General features: G+C 48.4%; 1 protein-coding gene across 1 annotated transcript in view; it reads left to right on the top strand.

Annotated features, from left to right (window-relative positions):
- Window positions 1–201: 201 nt before the first annotated feature.
- Window positions 202–23,375, top strand: part of ARCN1 (archain 1 coat protein complex I subunit delta) — a 234,454-nt gene continuing 211,280 nt past the window's right edge. The window contains exon 1 of the mRNA XM_086956714.1: window positions 202–382. Within this exon, the coding sequence (XP_086812840.1) occupies window positions 380–382 (3 nt within the window). The 5' untranslated portion in view covers window positions 202–379. The remainder of the gene's footprint in view (window positions 383–23,375) is intronic.

The raw sequence follows: 23,375 nt of genomic DNA on the forward strand, positions 1-23,375 counted from the left end.
AAGCGTTCTGATGCCATTAGGCCAGGTTCGCGGCCCACAAAATTGCGAAAGAAATATATAAATATGACAGACAGGCAGAGAGAAAGGCCAGACCCTGCCTGTAATCAGATGGCAGTGTTTATGATTGCCATGGATACAGTAGGACTACGTTAAAGTGAGACTCGTCATTGACTTGGGCTATGGTCCTTCATCTATGTTTGTGGCCCTGGTGTTGGAGACTCCACGTCAGCCCGTCGCGCCCTCTGAACCCTCGCTGTGCTACGCTCTGTATCGCGCCGCTTCCGGTTAGGACGTGGCTCGCGCAGGTGCCATATTGCGAGGCGGAGAGAGGCGGAGGTTTCTAGGCTGTCAGCGGAGGGGAGCCAGAGGAGCCGGAGCCATGGTACCGAAGGAAGGGGGGAGGCAGGGGAATGGGGCGGTTGGGAAGAAAGATTGTAGGGAGGTTAAGCCTGTCAACAGAGAGCGGAGAAGCCGATGTGACTGCGGCTTTTTAATAGAGAGGGCAACGTGGGCCGGCTGGAGCTAGCAGCGGTGTTGAGCTATGCGGACGGGGAAGTGTGCATTTGGTAGCCGGGGTTGGTAGTCGTGGTGGGCAGGGGTGAGATGTATGTCCTTGGCGCTGTCAACATATCTGCAGCCAGCTACTCGGACTGGTGAGGCGCAAAGCTGTTGTGATGACTGGGAGAGAGATGACCAGCGAATGGTGTTGGGGTCTGCAGGGAGAACCCGGCCAGATCACCTATGGGGATCTTTGGAGGGAGGGCCCGGGAGCTGCTGTCGGGGACTAGGAGAGAGAGGGCTCCGAACCTATTGACACTGTCTGAGAGAGAAGGCCAGGGTTCTGCTACAAGGATCTCGTGGGAAGGCCTTTAAGTTGCTGTCAGGGTCTGGAGACATTGCGCTTGAATAGCTGTCAGGGTTTTTAGGGAGAATCAGGGATGTGCGGTCAGGCTCTAGAAGGAGGGAAACTGGATGTGCTATCAGGAGCTGTAGTGAGGTGGACCGGGACCTCTTTACAGTAGCTGCTGTCGGCCGTGAAAGAGAGGCTGTTGGCTACAGCCAGGATATGGGTGGAGAGCCCTGGTGCTGCTGTCTGTGTTTATAGAGGGGGGTGCCAGGGAGCTGTTGTCGGTGACCGAAGAGACTAAAAACTGTTGAGGGAGGTCCTGTACTGTGCTGACATTCTGACAAGATGGACATTGAGCTGTTGTCAAAGCTTGTAGACTTTGCGCTTCAGTAGCTGTTAAGGTTTCGCGGGAGAGTCAGAGATGTTATCTTCTGTGGAGAGATTGCCCGGCATCTTCTTTCATAGTCCGGCATCTTCTTTCATAGTCCGGGAGCGACTGTCTAAAGCGTTTCTCAGAATTTCCTGTCAGGCTGGAGTTGCTCTCTTGGTTTTTGGGTGATCGGGACCGGGTCTGCTGTCGGGGTCTTAGGATACCGAGAGTGGAAGGACCGATGTCGGTGGTTGAAGAGAAAGGGCCCAGGAGCTGCTGTTGAATTTGAGAAGAACCGGTCCGCTGACGAGGTCTGTAGCGCGGTGACCGATCTGGTCTTTAAGTGAGTGGACCGAGGAGCTACTATGATGCTGTGTGAAAAGAGTATTTGAGGAGATGCTTGTAGGCTCGAAGGGATGAACAGTCTGAAGTTACTGCCACTGTCCGTTAAGAAGGCTTTGAACTGGTCTTGGTTTAGGTTTAACTGGCACTGCAGCTGTCCATATACAACAGTACGGCTGGAATGGGCAGACTTGGTATGGGAACATTGTCCAGATGCCCCCATCAGCATATGAGAAGCAACATATTGGGATCTTCGGTCGGAGTTTATTAATAAAGAGCTACTTTCAGCTCTTAGCAAAAGGGTTCACGCGCTGCTTTAGGGTTCAAAATAGATTATCAGGTACTGGCTATCGTTGCGAGACGGAGATAAAAAAAAGTTGATCTTGGTGTTTACAAGGATGCCTGGGATCTTTTACAATTGTGTGAGGAGTCAATGCTTGGGTGTGCAACCTGGTTCTTGGGCAAGGACCAGAGATCTACAGCCAATAATTGTAGAGAGGAGGCTATCTGGGTAGAAATGGTTTAACTGCTAATCTCGGAGTCTGGCGAGAAAGGTCCTGGGCGATGCAGGATGGGTCTGGCGACATAGGACCAGGTGAATGCAGTCAGTCTGGCATAAGAACACTTTAGGGATGCAGTTCTGGTCTTGCAGGATGAGACCATATGAATGCTGTCTGGGTCTCGTGAGAAAGTCAGAACGTGATGAACTTGTCCTGCTCCTGTGAAAGAGGCTGAGTGTGATCAGGTTGCCTTGAGAAAGCAAGATTCAGCTTGGGGGCTGCTGTCCAGCTTAGGCATGAGCGGGTCTCTGCTGCTATTGCGTGTTAGGCAGATGACCCATGTCGGTCATCTGTTCTGACGAGCGAACAGATGAGCAGCAGTTGTAAGGAAGGGATGAAAATTGTGCTATTTGATTATCTAGTTAGAGACTACTTGAGTGCCTAACACAAGTGAAAGCCAGCTTCTTGTATAGCTACTGTCACAGGTCTGACGAATGACTATCCGGTTGTTGCTTCTTGTCTTGTGGATCTGGAAAAGGACCATCTCTTTGGCGCTGTTTTACTTATAGGAACTGCTGTTACATCTCTAGAGACCGGCCAACCTTGTTGGTTCTGCTGCTGTCCCAGGAACTGCAAAAAAAAAAGAAAGCTGTTTAGGGTCTTAAGCGACTATCCCAGTTGGTGGTGGTGCTGCTGCTAAAAGGTCTTGTTAAATGCGATCCTTGTCTCTGCTGCTGTTGTATGTTTTATGTCCAGTAAGGTATGCAGATGCAGCATGTATCTGGTCGTTATGAAGACTATATGATGTATGATATTTGCAGTACATGGGCGCGAGGATGGATTTGGGGCATGTTTATTTTGCAGGTCATGTAAGAAAAGTAGAAAAATTACTTTGTCTTTCGCTTTCATGCAATTGTTGTATTTCATGTTTATTTACTTATATACTTTATGCTGTATTCTATAGGCAAAGTCAAGAGAGATACTAAAGTTTAATCTTACTCATGAGGTCCCTTGTTTTATTAACTGCTTACCGTTTTGATTCTCTGAACTGGAGATAATTCTTTCGCACAGTGTTTTGAGATAATCTCCTGCGTACTAGACACTGTAAAACTCGTTTGGGATGTATTTATCGTGTTCTATGGCCCAGAAGCTGAGCGTTTTTTTATACAGTTAGCCTAAATGGCCAGTCAAGGTTTCATTTCAGTTTGTTGTACACCAGCGCGGCTTCTGTTCGGCATGGTTAAAAGTTAGTGGTGTGTCGAGCATTGTTGTAGGGTGGAGTAGTGTAGATGGGTCGAAGTGTCGTGGACTAGAGGGCGTGGGAGTGCAATGCCATTACAAACCATACATTTTCCTTTAAGAGGACCATTACATATGCACAGACATATAGTTTTACTGCTAAAACTAAATAGCTCACAAATGGAAATGGCACCACATAGTGTATGGAGTTGTGTTGATTGTATTTAAATACTTGTTTCCAACGCAATTCAGAATTACAAAAAAGTGCTTCATTAGTACTTCTGATATATTCTGAAATATTTGCGCCGTTAATTTAGATGTTTACATTTTGTTGTGTGCTAGAAAAAATAACACCCTAGAGCCTTCCCCCAGCGTCCAGCATGATTGCCACATAAATCCTCTCACTTTGAAGTCGGAGGAAGAAAAGAGAACACACCAAGCTTCCTTGAGAGAGAGAACTTTGAATTTGACCTCTGTCTTTGAACGCATAGCACATGTGACAAGATGAGAACAAAATGTAAAGGCCTGTTTTTCAGAAATCACGCAGTTGTGGAAGAATACAGAAAGCAGGTTATGCTTAACAGGAGGGACAAGGACATACCAGACAGCCTAAAACAAATAAGCCAGCAAATAGCAAACAAGAAACTGTGAGTTACAAAACACAAACCAATGGTAAAAGCAATGGGTGGCATGCATTCCCAGGGAAGGTTTCCAAATGTCCCTAAGAAGTCTTTGAAAACCAGACCAGTGGCGCTGGTAGGATTCAACCTAAAAAAATATTTCTCAGGAAACTTTTTATTGGGCCCTTGAACCCCTCTGAAACTTTAAGGATAGAACTAGATTGGTGTCCGATTGAAGATATTGTACAATCTGTGCCCATTCCTTCTGTGTGCCAAACTGGATATAAATGAAAATGCACACCCTGCTCTGAAACCAGCAGGGTTTGGGAAAACCCCATGGGCAAGACGTGTATAAAGTACTCTGAAGTCAGTTGTCTGTTGCAACTATTGGGAACACAGATAATATAGAGAAAGGGCTGGAACTTCACTTTGCAAGCCTCCATTAACTGGAATCGTGTGGTACCCTCCTTCAAAATTACTTAATGACTTACAAGTGAAAACAAAGCCAGATATTCGGACTGATCTAGAGTCAGTCAAACAGGAGACATTTAGACTCTGGACTCTTGCCATTGGATCGCTCACTGCATGATGGGCAAGCAAAAATCAAACTCTGGCACAAAGGGCTGGAAAGAGCCGGTTATTCACTTTGTTCTTTTCCTCTCACTGACCATGCCTGCTCAAAGATAAATGTTATACCAACTAGTCAGACACCATGACGCTGTGTCAACGGTTAGCCTCCCAGGTATCTTTAGTCTGGTTGCTCTATACATACTTGCAGCATGGTGCCTGTCTAGGGGCCAGATTGCAACAATTCAAGTCTCTATTGGCCCATACAATACATTTTTCGTGTCACTACTGAATTTTTCGTCCTTTATTGACATTTACTTCTCATAGTTTCATTGGTTTCTTTTAGTATTACCATAACTTTTTGTGCTGATGTTTTTTTTACATGGTTGACTTTTTAGCTCAGTCAATAAACATAACTATTACTAGTGTCAGGATTATGTAGTTGTTCAGTGTTATTGCATTGGGTTATAGTGATCCACTATCCTCAAGAAAAGTGCCCAGCTCACATACAGATCACAACATAAAGCAGAAATCCTGAGATTTCAATATAACTGTCTTTCAGGAATAGTACAATTTGTTAAACCAAACTGGTTTATGCGTAGGTCCCTCTTCTTTCAAGTCCTCCAACTCCTTTGTCCTCAACTCTCCCATTCCTACTTAATGCATGGGTTGCACTACATTCTTGTTGCCCTGTGTTGGTGTGTTTGTACGTTTGTAGTTAGTGAATGAGCTTTGGAGATGACAACTGACAGGCTGGAAAATTGACTATGAAAAGGTTCAGAGTTTAAAAATAGCCTATTTAGTAATGTGGATACGTCCTGAGAAAGAAGTCTTCTCCGAGTGCTATGTCACTGTTTTACAAATCAGTGATGACTGTCTTGCTGAATTGAACTTGTTTAGGCCTCCAGTGACATCTGAATATGCTGGAAATTAGTTGTGAATGCTGTTTAGACATAAATAATAATCCCAGAGCGGAAGCTACTTAAAAGTGAAAGGCGATTCTTGAATGGGCACCACTGGAACATGTATAAATAGTGATTGCTTCACGAAAGGGCTGACATTTACATCATTTAACTTTGTATGAAGCAAAAGCTGCATCTTATGAATTTTGCTCATTATTCGCCTCTAAAGATCTTGGGTTTTCTGTAGTAGCAATATTAAGGGAAAAGATAATGCTGACCTCGACCTATGGAAATGAAGCTTTGTTTGGGAAAGTGCTTCTTTCCCAATGCCAGACCATCGGGAACCTATCTGGCCTAACTAGTACCACCACTTCATCAGAGGTGAGACTAGAATTTAGTTGAGTAAAACAAGCCCGAGGGACAGACACACATTTAACTTGACCTGCAGCAGGCTCTGTACAGCACTTAGTAGTCCCTAACATCTAATTTACAAAATCACATTTCTTCATGTGTAACAACTAGCAGCGGTTATTGGCTAGTATTTTTAAATAATTAATCTGTCTTTATGTTTAAAGTATGTTTATTATGCTGCACACATAGATGAAAGACAGTATCATGCGTTATCCACTGGTTCAGCGTCAACATTCGGCCTACCCACTACTGAGACAGCTTTTCAATACAAAATACAACAGAAACCATGATATACCGGGGATCTTGGCCAAGTTCATAAGCGTGGGTAACATAGGCCCTCGAGGACCACCCGGGGATGAGTAAAGAGGGACCCACAGGATCAGTGCAGTACAATTGCTGAGCCGGCCACTTCCCTGAATTCTGTGGCCAGGAGAGTTAAAAAGGGACGCCACAGGTCCGGGTATTTATCTCCTTCCCCCCTAGCCACCAAAGACAGCTTTTCCATCCCCAGAACATTCCAAAGACGGTGCAGCCAGCCCTGAAAGGTGGGGATGTGAGCAGAGCGCCAGTAAGTGAGAATATTTTGCAATGCAGATCCCAGGGCTATAGCTATCAGTCTGCCCCGGTGAGAGCGCAATGGATAGGTAAGAGGGTTGGGGGAGCCCAGCAATACATATGCGGGGAATCTCGGAAGTGTAGTGTCCAGGTGTAGGTCCACCTCATCCAGCACCTGGTTCCAGTAGTCCTGTAGGTGCGGACAGTCCCATAAGCAGATGAACCAGCGTACCCCTCCCTCCGCAGCCTCTTCAGCACAGCGCCTCTCATGTGTGATCAATCTCATGGAGTTTTTCTGGGGTGTAGCACCAATAGGAGGTGATTTTTGTGAGGGTGTCGGTTAGACCCATGTGATGTGCGGAATGGCGGGCTCTATAGCAAATTCCCTCCCATTCCTTTGTACCCAACTCACGGCCTAGCTCCCTCTCCCATCTTGCTCTCCCCGGGTTGTGGATGTGAGTGTATCGCCCAAGGAGCATACGGTAGAGATCAGAGATGAGTTTACGGTCCGACTTCCTCGAGAGCAGCCAATATTCATACGCGCTAAGTTTGCGATCTGCCCCTTCCCTTGTAGTCGCGTGAAGGGCCCAGTGTCGCACCTGAAGGTAACGTAGGCGCTCTTCCTTTGCCATATCATATTCGCGACGGAAGGCGTCAAAGGGAATGACCCCTTCTGCTGCATACACATGTGCAAGCACTCTGCATCCCGCCGGAGCCCATCTCGTGAATGCTGCTGTGTCCATACCAGGGCCGAAGTCCGGGTTATTTAGCAAGGGTGTTAGTGGGGAAGGGAAGGATATCAGCTTATGTGCCACATTTACCCGGTCCCACACCTCCAGAGGTGTCCTCGTTATGAACGAGGCGTAGAGGTTGGGTGGGCGATGCCTCCGCTGCATAAAAGGAATCTCCTGCAACGTGCGGCCCGCTACTGCCTTGTCCTGGAAGAGCCAATGTTTTTCCGACTCCCATTTACTCCACTCTACCAACGTTCGTAACTGTGTGGCTTGGTAGTACAACAGGTCAGGGAGGCCTAAACCCCCACTCTCAGGAGGCAGCATCGCCAGTCGAAGTACCATCCGCGGGCGGTGCCCATTCCAGATGAATTGCGCCAATTCAGATTGTCTGGCGGATCCACCCCTCCGGGGGCCGCATGGGGATGGCCCTGAACACATAGAGGATCTGTAGCAGGATGGTCATTTTTATCGCCGCCACCCTGCCCAACCAGGACAGCGGAAGGTGCTTCCACCTGCCCAATTCGGACCTGATGGTTTGCCGCAGCCTCGTGTAGTTGAGGCAAACTGTGGCCTGCAAGGTGGTCGCCAGTTGGATACCCAGATACGGGACGGCCTCTGACGCCCACGGGAACGGAAAAAGCCCCTGCAAGTGCGCCCTCGTGGACTCCTCCAGGGAGAGGTCGAGCGCCACTGACTTGCTAAGATTTATCTTAAAGCCTGCCACTTTTGCGAAGTCCTCCAGAATGGTCATACAGGCTGGGAGCGAGACTCGGGGGGGGGGGGGAAAGACAATGATAGTAGAACATCATCCGCGTAAAGGCTGATGGTATGTTCAAAGGTGCCCATTTTGATCCCATGAATCTCTGGTGTGAGACGTATCGCCTGAGCCAAGGGTTCCATGTACAAGGCGAATAACAGGGGCGACGGTGTACACCCCTGTCTCGTGCCTCGCTCTATGGGTAAGCGGGGTGAGGAGCACCCATTGACGCGGACCGTCGCCGAGGGCCGTGAGTAACAATTCAGAACCCAAGTGCGGAATCGGTCCTCCAGCCCCGCCTTCACTAAAACCTGCTCTAGATACGGCCAATGGACACGATCAAACACCTTTTCCGCATCAATAGCAAGCAGCATGTATTCCCCCTCCGTGCGTGTGGCCTTTTCGATAAGGTGGAGCGCCCTCTTTGTGTTGTCCACCGTTTGCCGCTCCGAGATGAACCCAGCCTGGTCCGGAATTATCAGTTTCGGCATCAGTGGAGCCAGACGCACGGCCAGTATACCAGTGTACAGCTTCAAGTCAATGTTGAGCAGTGAGATGGGTCGATAGGCTGCACAACTTGACGGGTCCTTACCCGGCTTGGGAATTACAGATATATTGGCGTCCAGGAGATCTTCCGTTATCACTCCCGGCTCCGAGAAGGAATTAAAGAGGGTGGTCAGGAGCGGTGCCACCTGAGTACAAAAGGTCTTATAAAAAATGGCCGTGAAACCGTCCGGCCCCTGGGTCCTTTCCCAGCTTAAGCCTGGAAATGGCCGAGATGACTTCCTCGGGTCTGATCGCACTCTCTAGGGCCGCCGCTTGGTCCGATGTGAGGACCGGTAGCTGGATGGAGTCCAGGAACGATAGCTCATGGCGTGGTCCAGTGTCTCCCCCGTATACAGGGATGCGTAGAAATCGCCAAAGGCAGCCGCGATCTCCCGTAGCAAGGTGTCCCACGGGTGTCCTAACGCCCCTTACTAAGTGTTGTTGCCTCTTTTCTCTAAGCGTGCGCTCCAATAGGCGTCCGCATGTGTCCCCCCCCCCCCCCCCCCCCCCCCCCCAGTGTAGTACATGTGACGCGTTCTCAATGCCGCAAATTTTGCCCTATCCTGGTCTAGCGCGTTCAACTGTTTCCGCGCCAGAGTCAGCTGCCGCCAGATCCTTGGCGCGCATGTCCTCTGGTGCATTCCCTCCAACTCCCTGACCTTCTGTGTCAGCTCATCCCTTTTTCTCCGCTCTTGCCTTATTTTCAGCCGAGGATAATGCTATAAATTCCCCTCTAAGTACAGCCTTCAGGGCCGCCCAGTGAGTCGTCGGGGGAAGTGTCGGAAGTGGTATTGTGCAGTGCAGTAGATACTCCTCGATCGTGCGCGCGATTTTCTCGGGCGTTCCCTTGGGCTGCACAAGCGTGTCTGAGTCGCCAGCATCTGGAGAGGTGCTGCGCCGGAGGAAAAAGAAAGGTCACCGAGATGGGGGCGTGATCAGAAAGAGTAGCAACCCCTATGTCCGTAGTGGACGTCAAGGCCTGGAGGGAAGTGGATGCCAGAAAATAGTCCAATCTGGCGTATGTGCGGTGTGCGTTGGAAAAATATCAATAAGCTCTAGAAGTAGGGTGGAGGCTTCGCCAGAGGTCTACCATACCCAATTCTTCCAACCTCCCTCTGACAAAGTCCCAGCCTGGGTGGTACGCTGCGCCGATCTGTCCAATGTGGAGTCTAGCACCAGATTAAGGTCACCCCCTAAAAGGACATGCCTGTCTTCGGACGCCGCTACTACGCTGAGCGCGTTCTGGAGGAATTTCTCCTGACCCTCGTTGGGGGCATAGACCGAGCAGACTGTGAAGTCCAACCCCCCCAGTGAGAAATGGTACGACAGTAACTGTAGGAAGGTACCTCCTGACTATGGTTGCCCCCAATTTTTTTGCCCTGTGTTTTAGCTGGTTTTTGACATAGTCGACCTGGGATCCTGCCAATCAGGACCCCAGGCCTACTGCTCTCTCTGTGAAATAGATCCCTGTACCTTAGGTACATTTCCAATTGGTACTGGGCCACCTTATCAGACCCTGTAACTCAGGGCATAGGTGTACCCAGGGCCTACCAGGGGCTGAAGCATGTATTATGCCACCCCTGGCTGGCCTCCTAAATTTGACACAACTGGCTGCATGACAGCTGGGGCAAAGTCGTGTAATCACCCTTTGCTGTAGGTATAGTATTCCTATATCTAACCCTAAAAATGGACACACAGATTCCTATCAGTCACTCCTATGGCAGGCCTTGACAATCCTGAAGGCAGAGTGCTTGGAATCGTGTGAGATGGTGCTCTGGCATGAGCTGAGCCTATCTGCAGCTCGCGGAACCAAGTCCTAATAGCTGTTCCATGATATTGCATACCATATACTCTTAAGTGCATTATAATCCTCGCGGTTAAATGCTATCTTTGGTATTGCTTTATCAAAACATGTCGAGTAAGGTGTCATACGAATTGGAATACTAACCCCTCGCCAATTCTGGCGACGGGGTTAGCATTCCACCCTTCTAGAGGGACACGACATGTATGTAACTGTGAACCCCGGTTAAAGTTAAATGAAGCCTCAGCTCCACAAAATGGATGCTGCCACCACAGACACGAGTCTGACCCCCTGCAGCTGGGAGTCCTTCCAGCGAGGGGAGCCTGGACAAAGGGGTTCCTGTCGAGGGCGGTGCTAGCACCGTCCCAGACAGGGTTTTGTGTATCCTGGGTAGGCAGGGCTTTACAGGAAGGTGACTGCTGAGTGGCACCCCGGTGCTCACTACGCATAGGCCGGTCAGAACCAGTTCCAGGGGCACACCAGCCCCTGGCCTGGGGAAAGTCCGGCATGGCAGAGGGGTGTAACCACCCCCCTCCTAGTCCCACCCATAGGCAGGACCTAGTCACCGGGTCAGCCCCTTTTCTTAGTATAAAGATAGGAGCGGGGCCCCCTGTTCAGATTAGATCATCTTTGGAATCAAGACACGACTTTCTGCGAAAGACATCAAGATTTCCTTCTTCAAGATTCTCCCTTGTGGCTAAGGAGTAGTCACCCTGCATCAAGCGGGCACCATCCTAAGAACACTGCGGTCTGCTGCAAGTCCTTCCTCCGGAATCCGACTGCCCAGCTCGACGAGACCCGGCTTCCCTGGCACCTCTGACCTCTACTCACCTCTACAGCCAAGCTTAGAACCGTGAGTGCGACGAGACCTCGAGGGACCGACGATCGCCAAGACTGCACGACTTCTTTGCAACAAGCCCACCGTGTGCTCCACTGGTGAGTGCTTTGGGGTCCGAGAAGCCCCAACCCTGAGCAGCTCCAGCACCGAAGATCAGCCCTCCAGCATCTCCACGATCTGCGTGGGGCCCTTCTGCTTTTGCCTGCTCACCGCGCTGTGTGGCTACTAGCCGGCTGGCTTGTGGCCTTCTTCAGGACGCCCGACGACATCACTGCTGCTGGTCTGGTTGCTCCAGACTGGCCCTGGCTTCCTTCTTCAAGAGAGGCACCCCGGACCCTCCTGGTCCACTCCAGACGCCATTTTGGGTCCACCGCGTGGGCTTGAATTTGCCAAGGCTTTGTTGCCCAATCCTGGGTCCAGCGACGCCGACAGCTTCATCCATCGTGGGACAGCTCGCTCCTCCATCCTGGTCGCCGACAACGCCTCCTGATCCGTGAGATCTGCGAGCACAGCGTCACCCACTCACCTAGTCGAGGTGACTACCATCCGGTGCCCTCCTGGTGCCACCGGACTACTGGCTAGTAGTCTCGAACTTGGTCCCCTCTGCTTGCAGGTGTCATCTATCTTCAAGATCCAGGCTTGGATCACTTCGAACTCTCTTCACTGGTCGCCTGCCAGCATCTTTCTTCCAGGCTCCTGGTCCGTCTACGAGGATTCCCGACGTCTTTTGAGACCTATGCAGCTGCAGCCCCTGGGCTAGGTAACTTCGGCATTTCGGTGCCCCAGCATAGCCTCACTATCCAAGAGTCAGAATCCACTTTCGTTTTCCTCCTACCAGTCGGGTTCGCCCGAGAACACTAACTCTGTGAAATCTAGCTACCATAGACTTTGTCCCGCATCACGCGTGAAAGTGCACACTCTGCACCCGAGTCCCCTGGGTCTCCTAGAAGTAATCTAACGATTCTATAGTCAAGTCCTAGCCAATCAATTTTCAATCAATTTATTTATTATGTTTTGGCTCTCAAAGAGGGCCACATAAAATATACAGAATTTGACACAAAACAATTACAACGCAACAATTACATTGTTCCAGAAAGCAGCAAGAAAAGGAAAAAAGAAAAAGAAAGTAAAAAATATATCCTTAAAACATCCTACGGTGCATACGGGACTGACATATAAATCAAGAACTACATAAATCGGACGGTCAAGATACATCTCCAGAGACATATTAATAAATAGCTAAAAACCCTTTAAAAAAGTTAAAAATATGGAAGCAGAGCATTTCATTGGGTGGGCAATAAAGTGCAAACAGGAAATCTTTCAAAGTGACAATGCCAAGATCCAGACAAATAACTTTTATCCATCTAGAGCGCAATTTACGGAGCGCGGGGCAAATCAGCAACACATGCATACAGTCCTGGATATTTACTTTACAAAGATTACACAAAGGAGAGGAGCCATACCATTTAGATAATAGTCGGTTTAACGGTAATAAATCATAACGTAAAAGAAACCAAAATCTGCGAATACCATGTGGTAGGTTCCATCTTACATAGGGTTGAGGGAGTTTCCACAGATAGGAATCAAGGAGATGATCTACCTTCCTTTTTCCACAAATTACTTTTTTATCCGTCTGGAAACACAAGTCCCATGAAGCTGCTTTTAAAACAAATTTTAACTGTAAAGAAGAATACAAAAACAAGGCAGTTTCATCTAGTTTTAAGAGGGTTACAGCTTTTCTAAAATTACGCACAAGTTGAGAAAACTCATTAAAATTACCTAATAATTCATTTTTGAGGATAGCTCTCATTGTCCCTACCTCAGCTCTTGCAAGGCAGGCCACCCATCTAACAAGGGCCGATAGTCTCTGTACCCAGCTACTCCTGAGGCCGAAATCAAGCCTACAGGCAGCTAAAGGGCACGCGGTGTTTAGGGAAGAGAGAGATCTTAAAAGTTTACCCTCTATCTTATGGCAAAAGTCCCACTTTTTCACATCTATAAGTTCAATACCATACAATATTGTTGCGGGGATTTTAGATCTGTACACTTCCAATAAAATCGGAAAGTGTCGTTTCCCCGTTGCAAGGTATAGAGAGTTTAAACCTTTGCCATGGGCAATAGCTTTGCGAGTACAATGCTCTATATGGAGTTTCTCACTCAAGTTAGCCATAATAATTTTCCCCAAAAAAGTATAGGACTTTACCACCAAGTTTTTGACCCCCTATAAACCAACCAAAATCAACAGAACGGCACCTCTTCTTACCAGCTATACACATAACTTTACTTTTAGTAATGTTGATCTTCATATGATGTGCCACAGCAAACATATGAAGCGCATTTAGCCGATTTGCAAGTCCTTTAGGGGATAGATCAAAAATGAGAACATCATCGGCGTACATCAGGCAAGATATAGGGGACCCCCCGAGCACCGGGGCGATGCCCTCACTAGAAGAAAGGGCAGCGGGTAGATCGACCGTGTACAGGGAAAACAAAAGGGGGGCCAACAAACAGCCTTGCTTAAGGCCATTCAAAGAAGGAATGATATCCGATAAACCCCTTTCGCCCCCCATCAACACCCTACACCAGGTCTCTGTATGTAGAGCCCGCACCAGCTCCAATAGGTAGGATGGAAGACCAAGCACTGCCAATTTTCTCCACAGTGTTCCACGATCCACTTTATCGAACGCTGTGGAGAAATCGATAAAGGCGGCATACACCACCCCACCTCTCACCTGAACATACTTATCAATAACCACATGAAGGGCAGTAAGGTTGTCTAACGTACCGTGGTCCCTACGAAAGCCAGTCTGTTCTAACGGCAGGATATTATTCTCCTCTACCCAACCGGAGAGTGCTTGTAGTAGACATTTCGCAAACACTTTTCCGATGGAGTCGAGGAGAGCAATCAGGCGATAATTACTGGGGCTGTCCCTAACTCCCTTCTTAAAAATAGGGACCAGGATACTACCCCTCCACGAAGCAGGGACCATTTTCGTCATAAAACATGCTTTGAACAGGGGAAACAAAATTTTACTCCACCTTACAGGATCAGATTTCAGGACCGTCATAGGGAGTTCATCGGGTCCCATTGCCCCGGAGACCCGCATGCTTTTTATCGCTATCTCAATTTCCTTCTCAACGGGGTAGTTAGTAAGACCCAGGGGAGTAGCACTAATGGCGATATCATTGCCTAAATTAACACTGGTGTCAATATCATCACTTAAAATCCCATTCCCTGCATAGAGTTCCCGAATATAGGATATCCAGTCCTCTTCCGCTATAGGGATAGGGGAGGGGCCTAGTCTAGACCCACACCCCTTACCAATTATTGTCCAAAAATCTCTAGTCCTACCATGGACCACCGATTCTCTCAAATTAATCCATACATTGTCCTCCCTTACTTTTTTTAATTTTAACTGGATTCAGCTTCTCTTTCTTTTTAACCTTGATATTTCTTTACCACGATCCATAACTCTATCAAGATATTGTTTGCGAACCAGTTTGTTTATTTCCTTATTCAGGCTACGCAAAATACTCGGGACCGCTACCCTATTTCTAGGTCGAAATTTTTTTCTGGCATAAGAAGTAATACGTACAAATTCTTCAAAATATGCTATTTCATTCCCATGCCACTCATTTAAAATTAATAGGGTCTCGTCTATAAAGTCCTGTACCCCATTAATGGCGATGGGATTCCAATAGCACCTTCCCGAGGAAGCGTGAAAAGCGACATCACTACCCTTAAGAGACCAAGGTGCAATTGTCAAAGGCTTTAAGGAGATAGTAACAAGCAATATACTATGGTCGCTCAAAGGAGTAAATATTATCTTAAGGTCCCGAACAAGAGGAAACAAACCGTAGTCTGCAATAACATAGTCCAAGATAGAGGACCCAAACGGAGACTTGTGAGTAAATTTTGCAGGCACTTCAGACGGAAATCTCCCATTTAATATAAGTCCATCGACGGCCTCTAATTCATTTAGCAGAATCTTCCCTCTTTTATTTGTCACTTCTTTATCAGGGAAGAGTGCCTGCGGAACAAAATACGCCTCTTCTTTAATTTTATTCCTAAATAGATTGAGGCTAAAATTAGAAATTTTACAATTCAGGTCTCCTACCAACAAAATGTCCGGAGGGGATGGGACATTTTTGATTAGGTCAATGTATCGAAATACCTGCTTTAAAAGCGCGTTAAAACACTCAAGTCCTAGCGATTTCAAAGCCTATTAGTACTGTACTTACCTGCTAGTAATTTCGCATTCCACTTTCAGAGTATATGGTTTTCCGTGCCCCTCGGGCATTTGTATATACTGTGCTAACTTAAGTATTTTCGTAAGAGTTTTGTTTTGTGCTTAGTACCCTGTCCTCATAAAGAGTACAGGGCTGTTGTGATTTTAATAAATACACTGTTTATTTTCATAACACTTGTGTGGTGTCCTTTCACTTGGTATTCAAGGGGCATATGTGTGGTATAACAGCTGGCTTAACACGCCCTCTCGAGTCTTTAGCCTTAGACTGCTCAGTTCAGTTCAAGAAGTCTTTATTCGATTAATTCATCATAAAAGACATAGATACAAGGTAACACAATAACATATATAAAAACAGTATTAAATCGTTGGTATCGAATAGCTTCTTGCAAAAGTATACAAAATTTAAAAGATTCAAATACAAATTACCACAATAGTGCAGAATAAAACAATCTCGGCTAATTTAGGTTAATAAACCTACTTCTAATAATCCAGGCCCAGCCCAAAAACTTTGCTACCCCCACCACAATAATCGGATCCAAATTAGTTTTTAACAGTCTCAGGGCCTCAGCAGACGAGCGTGTACCTAGTTGGCTACAGACAGGTTTTAGCCACTTAGATCTGGGGGCTGAGTATTGGGGACACACAAACAACATGTGAGATAGACTTTCCCCTAACCCTTGACAGTTTGCGCAAAACCCCTGACTAGCTTTTCCCCACTTGGTGGTGAAGTCCCCAATAGGGAGTGTGCCACATCTGAATTGGAAAAAGAGTTTCCGATCCAGGGGTTTGGTAATGATCTCCCAGTAGTTTTCTAACCTGGGAAGATCTTTGTGCACCAAAAATAAACCTGATAGACTACTTGGGCTTGATTTTATAAAGGTATTGTGCATCACCCAGGCCCAATAGCACTCTTTGAGCACATTTTTAGATGGAAAAGAGGCTGTCTCAGGTGACAACCACAGCTCAGAGAGGCCCAAAGATAGGAGAGTAGCCTTAAGATCTCTAAACCATCCTATTTTTAGTGCTCCCGGAGAGTTTTTTAACTCAAGGCAGGCTTCAGCATAGTGGTGTAGGTCAGGGGTTGTCCACAGACGCCTCCAGAAGGAAATCGGTCGAAATCGTGCACAATCGACCACCGAATGGCACCCAAGGTCGTATAGTAGGGGAATTAAAGGTGTCGATTGTGGCAGACCAGTTGCCATCCTTAGAAATTTATTTTGAGAATGTTTCAGGGAGTCCAGGTTGCTACCTCCCCATAGCTCAGCACCATATAGCACTGCTGACAAAACCTTCCCACCATAGATCTTCATCAGCGGGGACATGGGTTTAGTAAAGGAGCTTTTATGTTCTTTAATCAGTGCTCCCCCCAACTGTTGATGTTTCAGGGTCAGGAGCTCGATCTGATGGGACCAATTGAGTGTGTCACTAAATGAAACACCCAAATAAGTAAAGTACTTAGTCTGCTCAAGGGGGGTATTCCCCATTAGTACCCTAGCCTTGACCTGCTTGTGACCCCTCATGACCATAAATTTGGTCTTTGCAACGTTCACCTCTAGCTCATGCTCGCTGCAGAAACTCTCAAACCTCGACAGAGCAAGCTGTAATCCCTGCCTGGTTCTTGAAATCAAGAGAGTGTCGTCAGCGAACATGAGCAGAGGGATCTTCATGCCAGCCAAGCTTGGCGCATCTGTGGGGCAGCCCTCAAAATACTTGGTGACTCTGTTTATATATAGAGAGAACAGAGTTGGAGCCAAAACGCATCCCTGTCTGACCCCTTTCAGCACAGGAAACTTTTTGGTCACCTCACCAAGTTTTCCCCACCGTACATAGGCATAAGTCTCTGCATGAAGGTTGACAATGATACGAACTAAAGAGGGAGGCATACCCATTTCCAAAAGACTGTTCCAAAGCCCAACCCTTGGTACAAGATCGAACGCAGACCTAAGGTCTACGAAGGCCGCGTAGAGGTTACCTTTGCCAAGGGTGACCGTCTTCCAATGTAGAAGCATAAACCGAAAGGCCTGATCCAGAGTACTAACATGTGGTCTAAACCCTGCTTGGAGAGGAGTAAGTATATTGAATTCCTCAATCCAGGCCTGAACCCGGGAAAGGACAAGACGTGACACTATTTTTTGGACCGCGTCAATAAGGCGGATCGGCCGGTAGTTGGAAGGAACCGACCGATCACCCTTCTTGAAAATGGGCAAAATCTCAGCACCCGCCCATGAGACAGGCACCTTTGCTCCACTGGCCAGCGTGTTTGCCAGGAACAGTAGGTAGGGCACCCATAGGTCTTGGTCCTGTTGGAACAAATCCGCCGGGATACAATCCGGACCGGGAGCTTTGCCCCTAGGGATGGAATTCAAAACGTTTTCAACCTCTTTGGCTGAAAACACAAGGGTGTCAAAGGACAGCGGCCACCCAATAGGACTTTCCCAATCACTAAGGCACCTGAACTGATCCTCAAAATGGGACACCCATTTTTCTTGGTCGACAAAGGCAGGGCTCGGACGATCGTCCAAGGACTTACCCCATTTGAGGAGGTGCCAGAAATGCGTGAGATTTCTAGAACCGCAAGCCTCAACTAGAAGGGCCCAGCGTTCTTGATCCCAGGTCGCTTTGGCCCGCCTCTTGGCTATATTGTAGGCCTTCCTGGAAGATTTAATAAGAGCTGTGTCTCTAGATTTTAGAGCTTTGAACAGGTTTTGATGAGATGTACCACACTCGTCATTGAACCAGTTCGCTGGCTTCCTCGGTTTCCCAATGCCCTTTTTAGCAACTATTTTAATAAATAGGGACTTAAGAGATGTGAACAGGCTGGCATGAATATCTAAGATTTTAGTAGATATTTGATTTGGGTCATCACATAGCTCAAATAATTTTAGGGAATCAGAGACCAGAGATCTTATTTTGGTGCGAGCATCCACATCAACAGCAACCTTTGGCCACCGTACCCTCCTCAAGTCATTAGTTAATACCAAGGCCTCTTGAACAGCGTTAGCGAGATGCACAGAGGGCTTGGAAAAACTAAAATCCTTGAGTTCCGCAAGGAGAGGTTCGTGGTCACTTTCAGGCCGAGGGCTGATTTCCATATCCAAAACTAAGGACCACAGAGTTACATCAACTAAGATATAGTCAATGCGACTACTAGATCTTCCATTAAAGAATGTTGGGTTGCCCAATCTGTCTGATCTGGTACGGCCGTTTAGGGCACGCAGTCCCCAATTCAGGCATAGGCCTTTAATAAAAGTGGCACTTTGAGACCATTTAGTGATCGGGGGAAGCTCCAATTGTGGAATACCCCAGGTCGAGTCCTCGTCCACCGATAACAACCCGTCATCCACACTTAGTGGTTCAAAACAGGTGTTGAAATCACCCGTAACCACCATATGACCCTTTTGATGAGCTGAACCAAGGAATTCATCTAAAAGTAGTAGAGTAGATGAAACACGACCACCCTGAGTACCTCTTGCATACACATTAAACAGCAATATAACCAGTCCGCTATTAAGCTTCAGGCTAACAATGAGAATGTCAGGACAGTCTATGTGGATTTCTTTGGCAGAGACTCCTGCTAATTGGCGCACCCAAACAGTGAGACCCCCCATGGCCCTGCCTCTATGCCCTCTAACTGCAGGTTTGTTAAAGCTCAGATAACCTGGGAAGTATACTGGATGAGTTGACCAAGTCTCCTGAAAGGACCAGACATCACCTTGGCTGATGAAGTCTGCCCAATCAGGAATACAAATACAGGAATCCATACCCGCAACATTCCAGCAACCCAATAAAGTACCCTTGGGACGGGCCTGTACACCCGGAGCTGTAACAACTGCGGGGGGGGATCTACAGGGATGTTGAGAACCAACCATAGCAGCGACAACATCCGCCGGAACCCCGTCATTAGGCGTCCTACAGACCCCGTCCCGAGGTGCCTGTGCTGGGAGTGGGCCAGTAGCAGAAACCACACAGGAGGGCAGAATTTCCTGAGACGGGGAGGTGGTATCCCGCCCAGTTGATGGAGCATGGACACCTTCTTCACAACCAACAGCAGGAACTTTAACACATACAGTCTTACATTGAGGGGAACATGAAAACAATCCTACCGAAGATATAAGCTGGGCATCTGTTCTGTACCCCCTAGTTTGTCAATCATTCGTTGACAGCCCGGAGAGTGGCTCATAAAGATTTCTTAGCGGGATATTCCACATATCCTTGGGATGGGGGGGCCTATTGGGATTAAAAAGAGCTGGAAATAGGCTGGGAGGCTGCAGAGCCTGTCTAAAAGCTGATGTGGGGGGGAACAAGGGATGCGGAGGATTATTGATAAAAGGCAATCCCATTGGTACAGCAGGACCTGACTGCTGGATGTATGGCTTAGCCCAGCCCGGTGTTTGGGGGGGGCAGTTGTAGGTGGATTCAATGTAAGAGCGATACAAAGCTTCAGGGTTAAAGTGGGGAACATGAAAACTTGACGTAAAGTTGGACCATTTGGGTAGATTTTTGGCTATGCTACCTCCACCAAGTTGACTTTTGTGTGGGTTAGTCAGGGTTTCAGGGTAAAAATATCCTAGGTTCCTTGTGGAAATCCCACCCTCGTTGTTCCCCACATACCAGTCAGAGAGATGAGATACAACCCTATGGTCTCTAAAGTTAATAATAATGATATCCCCTTCAATATCCTTGGGACGCACCCCAACCCACTTACATCTTCTAACCGTTACAATATCCCCGTTAAGGTTCGGAGGGAGGGGTCTATTTGTTTTTAACCAGAAAATGACTTTGTTCTTTAGACTTTCGTCATTTTCCCTGTCCCCTTCCTGTAAAGGTGGCACACCTGCCATAACAATAACAAAGTTTAAGGAATCAGGTGGCAGGTCGACAAACCTTTTCGAGGGTAGGGATTTCTTCTGTTTACTATTTATGTCGGCAAGTTTGCCCGTCCCATTCTTTTTTGCTGATACTACCCTCTTTGGTAATGGTTTGGTAGTTGCTACACTGGGGGTAGCAGCCACAGGAGGTTGAGATAATGTAGAATTTGGAACCACTAACGTAGCTTTGCTAGATATGGAGACAGTTTTAGTTGAGTTGGAAGTAAGTGTTTTAGTGGAAGTGGACGAAGACTGACCAGTGGCTTTGGATGGTACACCTGCAGTATGGAATAAGCTAGCAGGGGTACTGGGGGGGTTATTGATCTTAACCATGCCTGAGGAATGAGATGATTCAAAGGACGCCACCAGGCGGTCCAATTTGTCCCCCATAACCCTTACACGTTCCAACAAGGGAAGCATGTATGATTTGATGAGTTTCCCCAAGATGTCAACAATCACTTCATCCACCCCAATGGGCACTGACGCAGAAGGTATTGCAACAGGGGCAGTAGGCACAACGGGGATAATGGGGTGGGACTCTGCTGTGGGGGGAGGGTTAGTATTGGGTTTCGATGGAGGCAGGATATGGTGACTACGTCCTTTCCTTTTAACCCCCCCTTTACGCCTCTTCTTCCTTGGAGGGGAGTTAACCACCCCTGAAACTAAAATGGGCGATCGACCTGATGATATGCCGTTCGTCTCCGGCGCCGCCTCTCCTGAAATTGGATTACCCAGAGTCAAAGTAGACCGCATAGAGGAAGGATCTGCATTCGTACTATGTGACTCAGCGATATTTAGGTCTATTACGCTCGAGTGGTTTATAGGGGGACAGATCAACTGGCCACCACTAATAGCGCCACTACACGGCGGAGAAATATCAGGGAACCTAAATATGCTGGGGGTAAGATTAAGATCAGTCGTGTCAGCGTCAATGACGCTCAGACCGTGGGCTGGGAGATCCTTGGTGGAATTAAGGACAGGCAGTGGGATACTCTTAAGCTGCTCAATTGAGCGTCTACGTTCAGCTCTCCTTTCCGCCAATATCAGGTCCATATCGACCTCCTTGACGGGTTTCTTAAAAAATTTATCAAGGGGACCCAAGACAGAGACACTAACACCTGGAGGGGCAGATTGGCTCATGGTAACAGTAGAATAACAAAAATAGGGAGTTAAAAACAACACAAATACAGTGATAACAATCCCAAACAACAAGATCACTGACACTGATTACTAGAGGTTAAATTGAAATGTCCTGGCCCAGCCCGGCATCTTCCGGCCCTGGACGGCCACAGACGGTCCCGCCCTTGTCCCGGGCTTCTCCCGGCGCACACCCGTGCGCTCACGCGCAGCGGGGATGGCACTCCTATTTTATAGCTTGCTGATTGGACTCTGGAGGGACTCTGGAGGCACTCTGGAGGCGGGGCCGGCAGGGAGAGCAGCCCAGATCACCACGGGCGCGCGGGGGCTCCTGGAGCTTGGAGTCCCCCGCTGTGGCTCGCAGCCCTGCCGGACAGAAAGCTTGCACACCTGTAAGCAGTACAGTCAGCTCCTTGCCGCGATGCGGGACCCGCGGAGCGGGTCCGGCGAGAGGTAGCGGCTGGAGCAGACAACAGGCTGTGCAGGCAGCAACGACCGCCCACAGCTCCCTCCTGGAAAACGGAGCAACAGGTCCGCAGTGTAGTGCAAGGAAACAAGGACTGCTCGTATCCACGCTACTAGGATAGCTGGTCTATAAGGTTGACTTACAACCAATCATCAATAAGGGTTGCTGGACTGATACATAGTGTTCACTAGAATAGTGAGCACTGCATATCAGGCCACCTTCTCACAGTAACCTCCCCTTTATCTCTGCACCTTTACGCAACACCTTTCCGCGGAACCTCTGAGCCGCTAGAATCGCCACCCCCGCTTTCTTATTTGGGCCGGAGGAGAAAAACTGCTGTGGGAAACCACACGCTTTCATCCTGGAGCAATCTTTCTGCAGCAAATGCGTCTCCTGCAGGAGACAGATGTCAGCCTGCGCGTGCTCCAGACAGGATAACACTGCCCGCCTTTTGATTGGGTTATTAAGCCCCCTTACATTCAGGGAGAGAATGCGCACCTCAGTGTGGGCCATAGATCTGACTCCATCCCTCCTGCCCCGTATTCCGGATGTCTACCCCTGGGTCTATGTCTGCGTCCCTGCAATGAGCCCTCCCAGCATTGAGTTCTGGGCGGGTTCGGACCCGCACCTGGTAGTGAAGTCTCGTGCCAATGAGTTGTGACTAACCCCCTAGGACCTGGAACCCCACCCGACCCCTCCCACAGAACAAGACATAGGAAAGATGCAAGCCCCAACATGTGCCTCCCCACCGTCCTCCGCCACCCCACATCCCACCCTGTCCCCTCCCCTGCCAACACCCCAAAACTAGTAACCAAAAAAGGAAAAAAGTCAAAAGGTCCATCATTGTCCTTCATCTCTCGCAGATGACCGGTCAAACTACGTCTCGGGGGAAAAAGGGTCCGACCCCTCCCCAATCCCCCACCCCCGTCGTCCCTCACAAGGGCATAAGTGACCCCTAGAAATGCCAACAGGAGAAGCTTCAGCCTCCCGGCTGTTGTGATAGGTCAGCAAACACCGCCTCCACCGCCGCCCGACGGCCACTCTCGATCTGTCTTCGGGGGTCTTTTGACGCGCCTCCGATTCCGCTGCTGGCGCCATTGTGACGATGGTTTTCCCTTCCCGGTCTGTGAAGTCGGCTGTTCCTCCCCATCTGGCGGTACGTCGATACCCAGCAGTTGGCAAGCCTCCTTAAGGGAGTGAAACTGGTGAAGCTTATTGTCCAGCTTAAAGATAATCCTGAAAGGATGCCCCCAGCTGTATGCTATAGCCTGCTGCTGAAGATAGGATGTCACGGGCTTGAAGCAGCGGCGCTTCTGGAGTGTAAGCGCCGAGAGGTCCTGGTACAGCGTCGGGGAGTGGCCTCGAAATGAGACGGGTTGCTTCTGTCTCGCTTTTTGGAGAATGTCTTCCTTAGTGCGAAAGTCTTGCACGCAGACCAAGATGTCTGCGGGAAAGGATGACCCAGAACGCTGCGGTCCGACCCTATGCGCCCTGTCAATCGGGAGGGCGGCATCCTCCAGCCGTTCTAGGATATGGTTGAAGAGCTCCCTGGTGAATTTGAAGAGGTCTTTGTCCACCTCCGAGTGAGCCACACCCCGAATGCACACGTTGTGTCTCCTGGAGCG

This window comes from Lissotriton vulgaris, chromosome 2_1 (assembly GCF_964263255.1).
Source record: "Lissotriton vulgaris chromosome 2_1, aLisVul1.2, whole genome shotgun sequence".
Lineage (NCBI taxonomy): Eukaryota > Metazoa > Chordata > Amphibia > Caudata > Salamandridae > Lissotriton > Lissotriton vulgaris.